Genomic DNA, 14,082 nt, shown 5'->3' with positions numbered 1-14,082 from the left:
TTCACTCTCAAGATGATGATGATAAAGCTAATACCCTGAATGGGCAAGCCAAGGAACAAGAAGTGTAGTGGGCAAGAAGAGGGAGAAAAGGGGAAATCTGTTTTGATTTCGATTCAAAATGAGGTTAAAAAAACTAGCCTGGAGTCATCTTGATCGGAGAAAAATTAGGAAACATTGACAAAACCTGTATACAAGAGTGGTGACTATCATCATTGGTTTCCAGTTTAAAGTAACAAGTCGTCAGAAGATATAACAAAAACAAAATCTATTTAACAATAGTTACAAGATATTTTCAACACTCAACTAAATTTCAATTTTGTTTTGTCCTTTACTTATCCATGATAGTGTCTTCATCAGTGAATAATGACGGTTGTTCCAGTGCATTTAAGTTATCCAGAGGAAACTTTAAAAAGCGTTCGCTCAAAGCTGGTAGAAAAGTTGTCCAATAAAAGATCGGAAATTGATTCAGCTCTATTGGATCGTTTAATGAATGATGATTTGCTTCTACGACGGTACATTAAAAGGAGGAATGGTGATCCTGAGACGAGTGTTACCTTTATAAGTTCTGTTCTTGAATGGAGGAAACGTATGGGTTTACCGGACTTAACGGAAACATCATTTCCAAGTGAATTTTATGAAGTCGGAGGAATCTACAATTATGGTACAGACACACAGGGTAATCCAGTGGTACACATTCGTATCCGATTGTTTCAAAAGATTGAGGGTATCTTGGATATACTGAAGAAATTTTCAATCTATCAGATGTATCGAGCTGATGAATTAGCTGCTTCCAAGGGACCTGAGTATGGTTGGGTTTTAGTATTTGATTGTACCGATGCTTCCATTGCCAATGCTGATATTGATATGGCTAATTTTGTCAGTTCAACTTTACGTAATTATTTTCCCTCTGGTCAAAAATATACTCTTGTCCATCGACTTCCTTGGTTATTATCAGCAGTTAAAACGTTGGTCTATACTATGTTACCTGGTTATGTGAAGAAAAAGATTCGCTTTTGTGATGAAAAGAGTTTAAATGAACACATTGATAAAGAAAATTTACCTGATTATCTCGGGGGGTCTGGTAAAACAAACGATTACAGAGTTTTCCCAGATGGCTTATCAACTACCCGAGATTTGACTACTAAAGGAATATTAACGATGTCCGAAGATCAATTGGTTAAAACAAATCAATATTATGATAAATTGAGACAATTTCTTTACCCAGTCACCGAGGAATCAACTAAATAATTGTTGTTTTCATATTAAATCAGAAATTTATTGTGAAAATGTTTACCATTCAATTAAAGTTAGAACAGTTTTGTACCTTAAATTGTCTGAATTAATCTTTTGATAGTAAAATCTTAATTTTCTCTGAATGTAGAGAAACTTGGAATATTACAAGCTTTGTGTTATGTACTTTGGTATCATATTTTGATTGTGTATATGGCTGGTATAAATCAACCATTCTCTAGCTGATCTCAAATCGTTCTTGGGCATCAAGCATCAGATTGGCACTAGATTTAGTCAGCTTGACCGGAGTCCATCATCCATAGGTAAATGAGTCGATGGAAATAAAATATGCTTTAAGCTTATTTCAGGACGATTCAATCCAAGAAATATCCTCCAGTTTTCTCTTGGACCTTTATCAAACGGATTGATGAATTTTTTATTCAGTTTGGCAGCTTTTTCTTTCTCTTTTTTGTTGATATATGTCTCCACGCAGGTTTCTCCTCTGGTTATTAATTTAGCATGCCAGCCACCAAGAGCACCGATAGCAAGGAAGACTCCAACAGTCAATAATAATTCAAAAATGATGGCACCATTTCGAAGCAAAGATATTTGTTCCTCTAATTTTGTATACAAAGAATTGTTTGTTGTGACAGATGTGGAATTGTTCTATGAAATACAAGGTGTATAATTATCATTAGAATAAATCATTATTTTTGGTTCACGAGTAAGCTTACCTTTAGAACAGTTGTGTTGAGATCATCATTAGATAAGAAGAAATGTTCGTAGGCAATGACTGCACCGAAAATCATGACAAAAATGGTTCCAATCCAAGTGAAAAGACAGAATGAAAAAAAGAATCGATGATTAAAGTGACCAATGCAGTTGTTGAGCCATGGACAGTGATGGTCCATTTTCAAAATACATTTATCACAGACCGAACAGTGATGAGTTCGTGGAGGCTTTGGTGTCATACATTTTTTACAGATTGAAATGACCTCGAAAAGAAGACGATCCTGGAGATGAGAAACGAGAAAAAATGAGTAAGAAAGAACGAAATAAAATCATAAATCAAGAAAACTCACAGGTGGAGGTTGACCAGGCGGTGTAACTAAAGCCATATAATAGTGGAAAACAACATTGATTAATAAATAATTTCCTAGGATAAGAGCAATAAAGGTTACAGGTACACTTCGATTCCACCAAAAAGGCAAGCCAATGGCATATGCAATCACAACATAAGCTGAAAGGAAATTTATGACCATAAAAACGAAAACGGGTCCTAAAGCTGCGGTAAAATGATCAACAAACCAAAAAATCGGCTCTAAAAGGGTGTCCAAAGCGTAATTCAAATCTAAATGCTGGTTGTAACAAAGAGTTTGAATGGCCAGTTTGGTTAAATACCAAGCTCGATGAAGTCTTGCGATTGGTGCACTCCATGCTGAGATAAACTTTCTCTTGCAAAATAAAAGCAAACGCGATAGAAATCGAGCTCCAATCGACATGAATGAAATTTTAAAACTTCAGTTCAGCCAAAATTTTTGTTGTGAACCAAGAAAGATGTAGAAATAAATTACAGCAAAAGAAACTGTATGGCATCACACAAAATTCACGGGTTTTATGGGTACCAGGGTTAACTTCATTGAACAGATATGAGGTGTGACCAGATTAAGTAGCTAGATGAGAATATTGAATTGATTTGTAAATTCATTACATTGGAAAGGAGAAGCAAAATACAGGAATTATAAGCGACTAGAACATCTGGTTCAAAACTAGAGTAAATTCTTTAAAAATAAGAAAATAATGACACTTTCATCAGCTCAAGCAGACATATGAATATTAAATTTCAAATTAAAGTTAGTTTAATGAATTTAAAAATCGTATCACGATAATTATTATGATCTTTTAGTACAATTAACATTTTTTGCAACATATGACTTCAACTGTGAGAATAGTCAAAAATTTTGTAAACATAAGTGGCTATTTTAACAGACGCAGTATGCCGGTTTCTCTGAACTTCAGAGTCTGAAGGCTCATCATAGCTTTTTACTGTTGAAAATTTCCTCAGTGAATTTTAGTTGACTGTCACTCAACAAAGATTATTGGCTGAACAATAAATTGGATCAAAAAGAACTTGTCGATTTTTTAGGTGCACTAAACTGATAATAAAAATCCGTAACAAGAAAGTGAAAGGAGTTGAAAGAAAATTTTTGTACAACCGTTTTAGATTCTGTAGTAAATTACCATAGCTCAACAAACAAGGTGGTAAAGGAGGAAACAAATTAGACGTGAATCAATTACAGAAAAGTAAATTAATGGATCTTTTAATGTAAATTAACAATTTATTTCAAGATAGAGGCTCGTTTTGTACTTTTTGTATTTTTAATTCCAATAACCCTTCATTTTTGTAATATTAAATTATAAAGTGGCAAATATCAAATGTATCAAAATTTGCAAAAGCTTTGTAGGTTTTCAGAAAGATATGTCCAAACCTTGAATTGGTCATCGTGTTTAAAGGTAGTTTTTACCAGTTTTTTGGGAAAATATGTTTTCCAGTAATGGAACATATATACTAATTCAATCCACTCAAGTTTATCACCATGAGCTTGATTGTCAATGTGTGACATTAAATAGAGATGAACTCCATCTGGTTAACTTTCGTTTAATTTTCGAGCTTAACAATTTCTGTTTTGTTCTTCTTTTTTTTCTTTTTGGGCTTTAAGTGACACTGTTCAACGTTGTGATCTTTCTGTCCACATTGCGAACAACTTTTCTTGGCCTTTTTCCCTTCAGGTGGCTTCGCTACAATTGGTTTAGATGATTTTACCTTTGCCTTATAAAGCTTCGCTTCGCTTATGCATCGTTTTTCCACTAAATCAAGTTCACATATATTCATGTCTTTTCTCACTTTCTCAGATAGTTTTGTTGGCAGAGTTAACAGCAATATGATGATTAAAGCTTCATTAGAGCAAGCAGGATAAATGAATTTAACAGCGCTTTTGACTTGCTCAATGTGTCTGACTATGTCAGTTTGAGCTTCATACTTCATCTGCAAGATTTTAAATGCATCTGAAATCTCTGCATCAGTCGTTTGTCCAGCTATGACTATCTCCTTCAATTCTTGATAAGATATTCCAGGGTTCTTCATGATGGCCTTTTCAGCAATACATCTGGACCTTCCTAGGAGAGCACCTCGAAGGAAATCCCTCCATTCGTTTCCTGTTGGATCGGCTAACTGAAGATCGTATTCAAATGCTTCTAAAAATGTGAGGAAGGGAATATTTTCATAAGGCCAAGTTCTGTTTTGACATCGATAACGTGCTGAGATCATTAATGCCATATTTGGATAATTTATATCAGACTCCATTTGATTAGATTCGAATTTGTTTATTTGCTTATTTCCACAAAAGTTTAAGACGATGATTTCTGCTTGTGCAGGGTCTATTCCGCTATCCACAAATACTTTGAATGTTAGACCTTGCAATTGATCAGTTGATCTGATACCATTTTTCAATAGTAAGATGATTGTTTCATCAGAGATACCCAGCGATCTGAGTTGTACAGCGGCTTGCCATTGATGCTGATATGTATAAATCTTTGAATCGATCGTCAAATCTGGTTGTCGCCCTTCATATAGTTGTTGAACTCTATGTGCACTAACAACTCGAAGCAATAGATCATCTCTACTAAAGCTCTGTGGCTGCAATATTCCTACACAATGGGCAAGACTGTGTAAATTAATTCTGGAAAGGTTTTTGTAAGAGGATACTGTACACTTTGACTCCGCTTTCGGCATAACTGGTAAAGGTTTAACACTTCCACTCAAATTATCACTAACAATGCATGAAAGGCATGGGCGCCAAAACACCTTGCTTCTTGTCCAGTGTTTTTCTAGAAAAAATCAGATTGTTATTAATCCAGTTGATTAATAGGTTAACAGTTTTATAAGAACGTGTAGACAACACTTTTACAATGTCCAGATTTTGAAATATTGCACTATTTAAATTGTTATATTAATTGATAGACAAGGTAACCAAAGAGTGTTGCTTTTAAAGCTAACAGTAAACCTTACTGACACAGTGTAAAGAGTTGCAAGAGATAGTAAGAGAAGGTAAGGGTTTCAAAATGAGATAAGGGCTAACTTCCGAATCGCCTAGAAATTGGGGAAAATTATAAAAAATTAAAGTCTACAATTCAAAGAGCAACGATTAGCTATCGATATATTACCTTAGGCAATATATCGATAGATATTTTAAATACACTAATTAATTTTTGATAAACGCCATCTACTATACGTAAGATGCTTAATTATCCCATTAGTAGTATAGTAGACGGCGCTTATCAAAAATTAATTTATGCTTGAAACTACTAAATCAATCAACTAATGAATCCGACTACAGTTTGATTCCTTATATTTTGTTTTTTGGAGAGCTGCCACCTAATGTAACTGAATCAATTCTTGACACGTTAAATAAAAAATTCAATAACTTTTTTCAATTACCACCCACCTCTAACATACAGAACAGATTGCGGTTTGTAAAATTTGCTTAGATTATGATTACCATCGTAATGTCTTTTACGTGATTGAAAACGTTCAAGTGAAATGTATCATTTATATTATATCTTGATTTTATGAAATAAATGACGATATTATGCATTTACAAAATTGTTTATTCAAATTTACACGTCAAAATGTTTACATGCTCTTAATAAAAACAAAATCGAACTCAAAGAAACTCTTTGTTGTTGTATTCTAAAAGAGACCCACCAAAGTTTGATTAAAGAGCAATGGTTGATAAGTTTTCCTTTCGAGGCAAAAAAAGATGCATTTTAAATGAAACATTCATGAAAAGAAAACGTATAAGTCAATGAAAAATGATATTAAATCCGATTGAGCTTGAACCATTTAGGCACTATTAACCTTTGATAATGAAGATTACACATTATTTTGTATCCATTAATCGCTACAATTTGGAATCAAAATATATCCATAAAATACTATACATTGAAAGTATATGTGAAAAGTGACATTTAGTCCAGACTTGAAGAAAATTTGTACTCTGATTGACTTTAAAATTGATGAGCACAATTTATCATAAGTTATTATCGTTTGCATTTAAAAAGCTGCAATCATAATTGTTTGAGTCTCGTAGAGAAAATGATGGATGTAAAATGGTGAAAATGCATTTCCATGAAAATGACTGGAGAAATATAAATGCTTTAAATGCAAAAATGCACTGGCAAGCAAAAAAAGTTATTTGATCACAAAAGAAAATTATGACTTGATTTGTTGATTTGGAATGGTTTCATCGCGCTTCATCCACTGAATCTTTAGATATGTTCTGAAGAATGATTCAAATCATTGTTAAGTATCTTGTTGATTGGTCTTGGCCGGTCATAGTGATCAGGTATTTGGTGATGGTCATCCTCAAAATCCTTACTCCTTATCTCAGCATAGATTGGCTCTTTATAAAGGCTATCAGATGATTTACTTAATTCTTGATTAACGTAAAGATTTGATGCTTGGTCACAAATATTGAGTCTACAGTTGCTACTACATCCTTGGTCATAAGAGGTTCGTGGATGATCATGGCGATGATAAGAGTGTGGTGATTGATTCCTAAAGGGTTGATGCGATGGACTGTTGCTCTCTAAACCGGAAAACTGATGTTTATCCCATTTTTTATTACACAAACTCAAATCGTTGATTGGACTTGGTAAAGGAAAGGATAAAGGGCGCAGTTTGTCTCCAAGTGAGTTTTCAAATGAATATACAGGATTTTCAAATTGGTCTGATGCATCCTTATTTGCCACATAAGTAACATAAGCTCGCTCTTTGCTTAAATCTTTGACTCTTCTACGATATCTTAGCAATGCCAGTAAAGCTAAGCACACGATTAGCAGAAGTAAACATGATACAGTTAACAGGATAGGATTGACTGAAATGAATCCTTCATCACGATAAAACGATGCTGATTGGATTGGGATAGGATACATCCGAGAAGACCTACATCCAAATTCATGGTCACAATCATAACTCGGACATTTACATTCTTTAGAACAGCCATAGCCGTAAGTTCCTGATGGACAAGGGTTTTCACAATGAGTTCCAATGTATCCAGGTTGACACTCACATTCACCGGTGAAGGCATTACGGATCCCATTGTTGGCACATAGACCTTGTCTATTACATTCAGGGTCTAATTCATTAGGAGCACAATCGTCTTGACAGCTGTAGAGAACCAAATGAAAGATAAATTAGTTGAAATAAACTACTTTATTTAAGAAACTTAAACTGAAATATAGAAAGAAAATGATGTAAAAAGAGTAAAAAATTACTCACTATTCGCCCTTGAAGCCAGCACGACATTTACATTCACCTACAATAGAATAAACATTTTTAAATTAGTAAATGGACTGTAAACAATTTACATGATAAGCAAACCTAAAAGAAATATTGAGCAAAGAAAAATAAATATGCCAATCAGCAGAGATCAACAATTCAAGCCTTTACTGATCAGATTTTATTTGAAACGATTAAACATACCCGTAATTGGATTACAAGCGCCTTCATTCAGACAAATGCACTTTTGTGAGCATCCAAGACCAAAATATCCTTTGAGACATGGTTTTGAGCAATCTTTTCCAGTCCAACCAGGTTTACATTCACAGATACCAGAAACTGCATCGCAGGTTGCACCATTTCTACAGTTACATTGAGATGAGCAATTGTTTCCACTCTTTCCATCTGGACAAGCTATAAGGATTAAATAAATCAATATTAGTTGAATGTTTCAGAATAAAAATATGCCTAAATATCAGATAAAATGAGTGGGTTCGTTTAGTTTTGACTACTTACGATACCCTGATTTTTGGAAAGCATAAAAAAAGATGAAAATGATTTGATTTAATAACAGTTATCAGATATCATTTTGTCATTTCATGTGCATTTATTAATATGTTAAAATAGTAAGTTTTCAACATCGGATTCAATAATTTAAAAGCCTCTCACATGTTTACCATGAACTTATTGTATATTTATATTTTCGTGATGAGCGCTAAGAGTAATAGAGAAATCAGTTTATGCGCAACTGATAATTTGTTTGAATTGTTATCATATTCATTGCTTCAATCATAACGGCAGTGATTAGGAGATATCAGATCAAATAGCTACTCCTTCTCAATTAAATGACTAGAAAGATACTTAAGATAACTCAATACGTCCGTTGTTGTTGATTATGAATTTTTAAATTGTTCTTGATAGATAAACCAATAACCGACCAGAATTCAAATTAAATCATGTCATCATAATTCATGTCGTTGGCTTGTAAAATTGGAAACAAATTAAACTAAACAGCGGAAATAAAATTAATGTTTATAGAGAATGATGAGCAAATATTGAGAAGGAAAATACGGAAATATAAAGTACGCTTGATCATCCTATCAGATTGAAATACATAAAAACAATAGATCGAACGAGAAATGACATATGCTTATGATGACCTCGATTTAAAGCATGTTTAACTCATTATCAATAGACAAGAATACGAATATCGCTATGATGATTCACAAGTAAATGAGATTACCAGAAAACATTACCACTCTAACAAGATGCTTCTGCCAAAAATCAAACTGAAAAACAAGTTCAATGGATTCTCCTACTTAAGAAAACAAAACTCGAAGGCAAAAATAATATTACTTTTAAAATTCAAATGAGGAAAAGGCTGAAAATAACAATAACATCTAGCTAACCTAGTTAGAAACAAAATGATTATTAACTCAACAGAGGAGTGAGTAAACTCTGACTGAATTTTCTTCGAATCAAAAAATTACTCAAATCTGGTAGACTTGTAGACAGAGACCAGTTTATATATTATACAATTAAATTGCTCAACTGGGTGGAAAGAGTCAAATTTGAAATAAACACCAAAAAAGGAAGATGAAAGGAAGAGAAAGTCCAATTAAAAATACAGAGTAACAAATAGATGATATCAAATCAGGAAACTATTCATATTGATCATAACGAATTCTCACGCTTGCTGTTGAAATTAGTAGCTACTGGTGGAAAACAAATCAATATGTTAACACATTCAATGTGTTATTTAAATAACCAATTAAACTTCTTGGGCTAAACCATCATTAAACCATTCCTGGTAGCATGTGAACCTAACCAACTAGAATCCGGTTGAAATAGGAGTCAAATTTTGATTGGGTTTCAATCGCACTTACAAATATTGCAAACATCACCAGACCATCCTGCTTCACAATCACATTTGTTAGGCTCAATGCATATACCATGAATACATTGGCTACTACAGACAGGTATACATCGATCATTGAATTCCGCATAACCAGGACAGCAAATTGATTCGTTGAATGTCACTTCTTTAATTTGTGTGAGAAAGGAATCCCGGTACTCAATACTGTAAGAAGAATAAAAATTTAGAAATCGATCAAAAAATTAAAATAATCAATACATACCGAGTTTGTGGGCATCTAAAGGGAATCTCCGCACACCATTTAAATGTTTTTACTTCAAAGGGTAACTTTGCGGGAACGTTCACTTTTTTAAATTGCCTTAAAGAGATAAAACAAAATGGATAAATTTAATTGAACTAAGATAACCAACTAGAGTAAATTATCATACTTTGATTCTTTAGTGCAAACATTTGGACCATCAATTGAATAGGATAGCTGAAAGGTCAACAAAACATTGACTATAAAGTAAATAAACATGATTGACTATATAGGGAGAAAGTAAAACAAATCCAGTGAAAAACACAAGCTATAGATTATTGATGGTGGGTTGTAGATTATAAGCTTTCACTGAAATGATGATGATGATGATTATTAATTTTCGGTGTAACCATAATTGAGAAGACAAAAGATGAAAATCACAATTGAAAAAGAGTAAGCAACCAGTCACAGTTTAACCAATCATAAACAAAAACATGAAAGCAAAATGTTACCAAAAAAAAATGAGAAGACAGGCAAGTTCAATGATATCAGTTAATTTGATGTTTACAGTGTTTATGGTTGATCACTATTGATTAACATCCTCTCTCCCTTAAATTGTTGAGGGAAAGATCAACATTCACATACACAGAGATGGTTACAGAAATCTTGATTAAGTGGATTGGTTTCCCAGATCAAGAGAAACATAAGAAGGAATGGTTTTGATGGCGAGAGAAGATAAAACAGAATGGTGTATTTGAGCAAACTCACCAAATGATGAAAGAGGAATAAGAGGAATCCAAAGCTGGCCTTGGTTGGTTTCAAGACAATTTCAAATGTGACTTTCCTTTGTATCGAAACAATTGTCACAATTATTTAATTGTTAACTTTGAATGATAATTATGTTTTATGTCCACGGAAATATGTAGTCAAGGTGTAGTTATACCACAAGTCTAATAGTTGAAAAAATTGTAGAGTTGTTGTTGCTGTGAAACAAGTAACTGATTTTTACTTCACCAATTGATTTGATTACAATTTGTATTTTGAGTTATATTTCTTATCATAGAGATACAAATATTTCTTGGGAGTTACACCTTTTTCATCTTAAAACTAATGGTTAGGCTAAATGAGCTCATCTAAAGGAGGGTCTCCAAAAATGTTCATTTTTTATTTTAAAAGGACCTCAAGTTAACTTTTTGGAGATAATTTATTATTGAAAATATTAAAAAAAAACATTCCTTTTCCAGAGATTTTTCAGATTTTCTGGTCACACCAAAATGTATACCATTTCAGGCTCGTGTATAAAGTGCGTCTACCTAAATCCATTGATTTTGCAAAAAAAAGTATTTATTACTCATAGGTTTGAAATAATCAGTAATGAGCCTTGGAAATGGTAGTTATCCTGTTTTGGTTAGTTATGAGTAATTGCGGTGAAATGTTCAAATTGTACAATAAAAGCACTCAATACAGCTGGGAATTGAATGGGTTACTAAAAAGTTTAGATGAACCTAGACACAGATTTGAACCCTGAAAAAAGTGAAAATCAATTTTTGGACTGATGACAATTGATTGTCAACGAGAGTTGATTTAATCTTGTAGATTTCCCCAGTAATTTTCAACAATTTTTCATCACATTTTTTGTCGAACTATTATTTCCTTTGATTGCATCAAAATTCAATTTTAATGTCATTTTGATTGCTGTCTTTTAAGCTTTTCATTGTGAATTTAAAATTTTGAAAATCACCAGAATCAAGCTCAGGAAATGCACGAAAGAATTAGCCAGAAAATAATTGTTAAAAGCCTAATTGAATAGGGAAAGTTACCCTGTAAATCTGTGAGTGCTCATGACTCTGAGTCTAATCAAATCAATTACTTATTCACATTAAGGATATCAGAAGCCATTACTTGATTGATTACAAACTGTTTAGTTACTCAGAGATGTTAAAAAAACGCTCTCAAAGTTGGATATCCAATTGTTTTATTAGCAAAATTCAGCAATTAAATGTTTTCAATTGGTGAAATTACTTTTAAACTGAATTAAAGTCAGTCTCTATTTACATTGTGTAATGATAATTGATACAGATGAATTAGGATGTCATTTATAATTAATTTACAATATTCTGTCATATTCTTGTTTCTCTCTATCAGATCTTTTAACTCGATATGATTTTTTGTATAAATCATAAGCAAATGAGGCAAATAGCATTACAATAATCACTGTAATTATTGATAAACAGGTAGCGGCGACAATTCCAACCCATTCCCAACCTTTATCGTTTTCTTGGTCGTCAAATCGCTTGTTGTCTTCAGCTGAAGGTCCCGACTCTGTATTATTCAAGGAACACTCGGATTCCCAATCAGTTGGTATAAATTGATCGATGTAATCCAAAAATTGATCCAACTTACACAGCTGTCCGGACTCACAGAAAGGAAGTGTTAATTTGTGTTGCTCGTTGACATGAGTATCATTCCAATATTTGATTTGAACATAGTTCTGTTTATTATCTGGCGAAGCCAACAATTCAATCAACAGTGCGGCTCCATAAGGCACTCTTATTTTGTTGAAGATTTTCAGAGTGGACATGAATGATCCCAACATTGTATCATGTGTTGAATAGGTTATCAGCTTAACTGGTTGTTTACCGTTTGATGGTTCAGTTGATTGGATAAAATATTTTTTCAGATCTGCAAGGAAGTTTCCAGCTCGAAGACGATGTATTATTGGTGAATCGTTTTGAATGGTTGAGTATAAGTTGACCATTTCGATAAGATCATTCCAAATGGATTCAGTCATCCAGCTTGGTAATTTATAGTTTTGTTGTTTTTCGATCATCCAAGCATCGAAAATACCAAAAACCAAACCTAAATCATTGAATCTTAATCCCAAATTTTGGGTTAAAACGGACAGTGTTGTTGAGTATTTTGTTAAAAATGATTTTGACTCTGGTCTTTCAAAGACAGCCTGAGTCTCTTTATTGAGCACTGGACAATAAACTCCTTCAGCCAACATCTAATATTAATTAAAAAAGAAGAAACCAGATTAATTAATCGATTAGGATCAAACCTCAGATTGACATTTGCTTTGATTGTTTCTAAATTTTACAATTTAAGGATATGGCTAAAAAGTTAAACAAAGAAATGAAATGACACAAAATGTTTGACTTTTTTGTATTTTTTCATTCATTGACTTTGCTATTTTGATTCAAAAGTTGATCTTTAATTTTCTCAATATTTGACATTCTATCGTTTTAAGTCCCTTTGCAATTGAGCGACAGTCTTAAATGCTCGATCTCTTTACGTGCTTACTGTGTCCTGGAATAATTGTGATTTTTTGTCGCTCTTATTAGCTAATTTAGTTGTTGAACTATTATTAACTTACCCTATCATACATAGTTGGAGTCGTATGTATTGGTATTGGAAGGTAATCGGTTTTACTGTTGTAGATCCATCGCCCCTTTGCTTTGTACAGCCCATGGAATAGCATTTCAGCTGATTCAATACATCGATCGGCATCAGAGCTTCTTGCACGAACTTCCCTTGGATTGTGGGTTAAAAAATTGTCATAATAGAGCCTCAACGATTCACCCAATTGGTACAATCTGTCTTTTCCAGAGGCAAGTAACTGTGATTTGCCATCAGGCCAGAAGATATCATCTGAATAAGGATCACCAGGAAGGAAGTTTAAAGGAGCGCGATCACCGTGGCGATGGACAATGGCCACCAATTTCAGCTGCAAGGGATCTTCACCAATGACAAGAGAATGGTTTATACAAATAATTAAGAACACAATTAAAAAAGATGGCGACATTTTGTTACAATGTTGGTAAATAAATTAATCTGGTTATAATACAATATGTAAATAACCGGTTAAACTGGTTAACTTGACTAGTCCGATCACTTGCAGTGTAATGTATTTTGATGCCTAAATCATAGTCATCAACTGGTAATTAAGTGAACCATTTGGCTGAACACTTAACAACTAACTGTTGATCTAATTAAGTTGAACTTTTATAATAAATTGAGCCAACTGTTGTCTATCAATATTTCACTTTGATACATTCAATTTTGACTCTATCTAATTTTATCTTCACAACTGTATTCATTGTTACCATAGGTTATTCACGTGTAATTGTTTCAATTATTGATTTCTTACAGTTAATTAGTTCTGGATTGAATTGGTTGGTGATCCAATATGTCCATTGATTATTCAACTAATGCCTGATGGAAGTATCCTAAACAGAGATTACAGTTTCAACGAAAATAGTATGAAGCTCATTGAAAGCAACAGCATTTTTGTTAATCATCGAAACATCATAGTTAACTGATATAATGACTGAATAATCGGATGGTTATCGGTGCTTTAAACTATTAATAAAATGATTAAACCTGCAGGTGTGGTTG

The 14,082-nt window shown here is 33.1% G+C and overlaps 4 protein-coding genes across 4 annotated transcripts; 1 reads left to right on the top strand and 3 right to left on the bottom strand.

Moving 5' to 3' along the window:
- The first annotated feature begins 97 nt into the window (after window positions 1-97).
- LOC107359389 (motile sperm domain-containing protein 2-like) lies at window positions 98-1,330 on the top strand. The gene has a single exon (XM_025160376.2). It carries the CDS (start codon window positions 364-366, stop codon window positions 1,246-1,248), a length of 885 nt encoding a protein of 294 aa, XP_025016144.1. The 5' UTR covers window positions 98-363; the 3' UTR covers window positions 1,249-1,330.
- Window positions 1,255-3,459, bottom strand: LOC107359726 (palmitoyltransferase ZDHHC16B). The gene is made up of 3 exons (XM_015926266.3): window positions 2,313-3,459; window positions 1,965-2,243; window positions 1,255-1,896 (listed from the first exon to the last, which is right to left on the bottom strand). The coding sequence occupies exons 1-3, from the start codon at window positions 2,730-2,732 to the stop codon at window positions 1,525-1,527; spliced, it is 1,071 nt and encodes a 356-aa protein (XP_015781752.2). The 5' UTR covers window positions 2,733-3,459; the 3' UTR covers window positions 1,255-1,524.
- A 2,421-nt stretch (window positions 3,460-5,880) lies between these two features.
- Window positions 5,881-10,380, bottom strand: LOC107359974 (uncharacterized). The gene is made up of 6 exons (XM_015926579.3): window positions 9,875-10,380; window positions 9,709-9,804; window positions 9,457-9,650; window positions 7,775-7,984; window positions 7,571-7,607; window positions 5,881-7,459 (listed from the first exon to the last, which is right to left on the bottom strand). The coding sequence occupies exons 1-6, from the start codon at window positions 9,961-9,963 to the stop codon at window positions 6,559-6,561; spliced, it is 1,527 nt and encodes a 508-aa protein (XP_015782065.1). The 5' UTR covers window positions 9,964-10,380; the 3' UTR covers window positions 5,881-6,558.
- A 1,262-nt stretch (window positions 10,381-11,642) lies between these two features.
- LOC107359426 (prostatic acid phosphatase-like) lies at window positions 11,643-13,726 on the bottom strand. Its single transcript, XM_015925912.3, has 2 exons — window positions 13,061-13,726; window positions 11,643-12,691 (listed from the first exon to the last, which is right to left on the bottom strand). The coding sequence occupies exons 1-2, from the start codon at window positions 13,487-13,489 to the stop codon at window positions 11,792-11,794; spliced, it is 1,329 nt and encodes a 442-aa protein (XP_015781398.2). The 5' UTR covers window positions 13,490-13,726; the 3' UTR covers window positions 11,643-11,791.
- Window positions 13,727-14,082: the final 356 nt, after the last annotated feature.

This window comes from Tetranychus urticae, chromosome 2, assembly GCF_039701765.1.
Source record: "Tetranychus urticae isolate SD_2017Ah chromosome 2, NJAU_TeUrti_SD_1.0, whole genome shotgun sequence".
NCBI lineage: Eukaryota > Metazoa > Arthropoda > Arachnida > Trombidiformes > Tetranychidae > Tetranychus > Tetranychus urticae.
This window is presented reverse-complemented; position numbering and strand designations above follow the sequence as displayed.

Bases quoted from the DNA above. Each gene is read 5' to 3' on its own strand.
- LOC107359389 (XM_025160376.2), top strand. From the start codon at position 364: ATGACGGTTGTTCCAGTGCATTTAAGTTATCCAGAGGAAACTTTAAAA.
- LOC107359726 (XM_015926266.3), bottom strand. From the start codon at position 2,732: ATGTCGATTGGAGCTCGATTTCTATCGCGTTTGCTTTTATTTTGCAAG. The intron at 2,244-2,312 runs GTGAGTTTTCTT...TCTCATCTCCAG, and splicing joins CGCCTGGTCAACCTCCACCT to GATCGTCTTCTTTTCGAGGT. The intron at 1,897-1,964 runs GTAAGCTTACTC...TGTATTTCATAG, and splicing joins TCAACACAACTGTTCTAAAG to AACAATTCCACATCTGTCAC.
- LOC107359426 (XM_015925912.3), bottom strand. From the start codon at position 13,489: ATGTCGCCATCTTTTTTAATTGTGTTCTTAATTATTTGTATAAACCAT. The intron at 12,692-13,060 runs GTAAGTTAATAA...AATTAATATTAG, and splicing joins CTCCAACTATGTATGATAGG to ATGTTGGCTGAAGGAGTTTA.
- LOC107359974 (XM_015926579.3), bottom strand. From the start codon at position 9,963: ATGTTTATTTACTTTATAGTCAATGTTTTGTTGACCTTTCAGCTATCC. The intron at 9,805-9,874 runs GTATGATAATTT...TATCTCTTTAAG, and splicing joins GTTTGCACTAAAGAATCAAA to GCAATTTAAAAAAGTGAACG. The intron at 7,460-7,570 runs GTGAGTAATTTT...GGTTCTCTACAG, and splicing joins GCTGGCTTCAAGGGCGAATA to CTGTCAAGACGATTGTGCTC.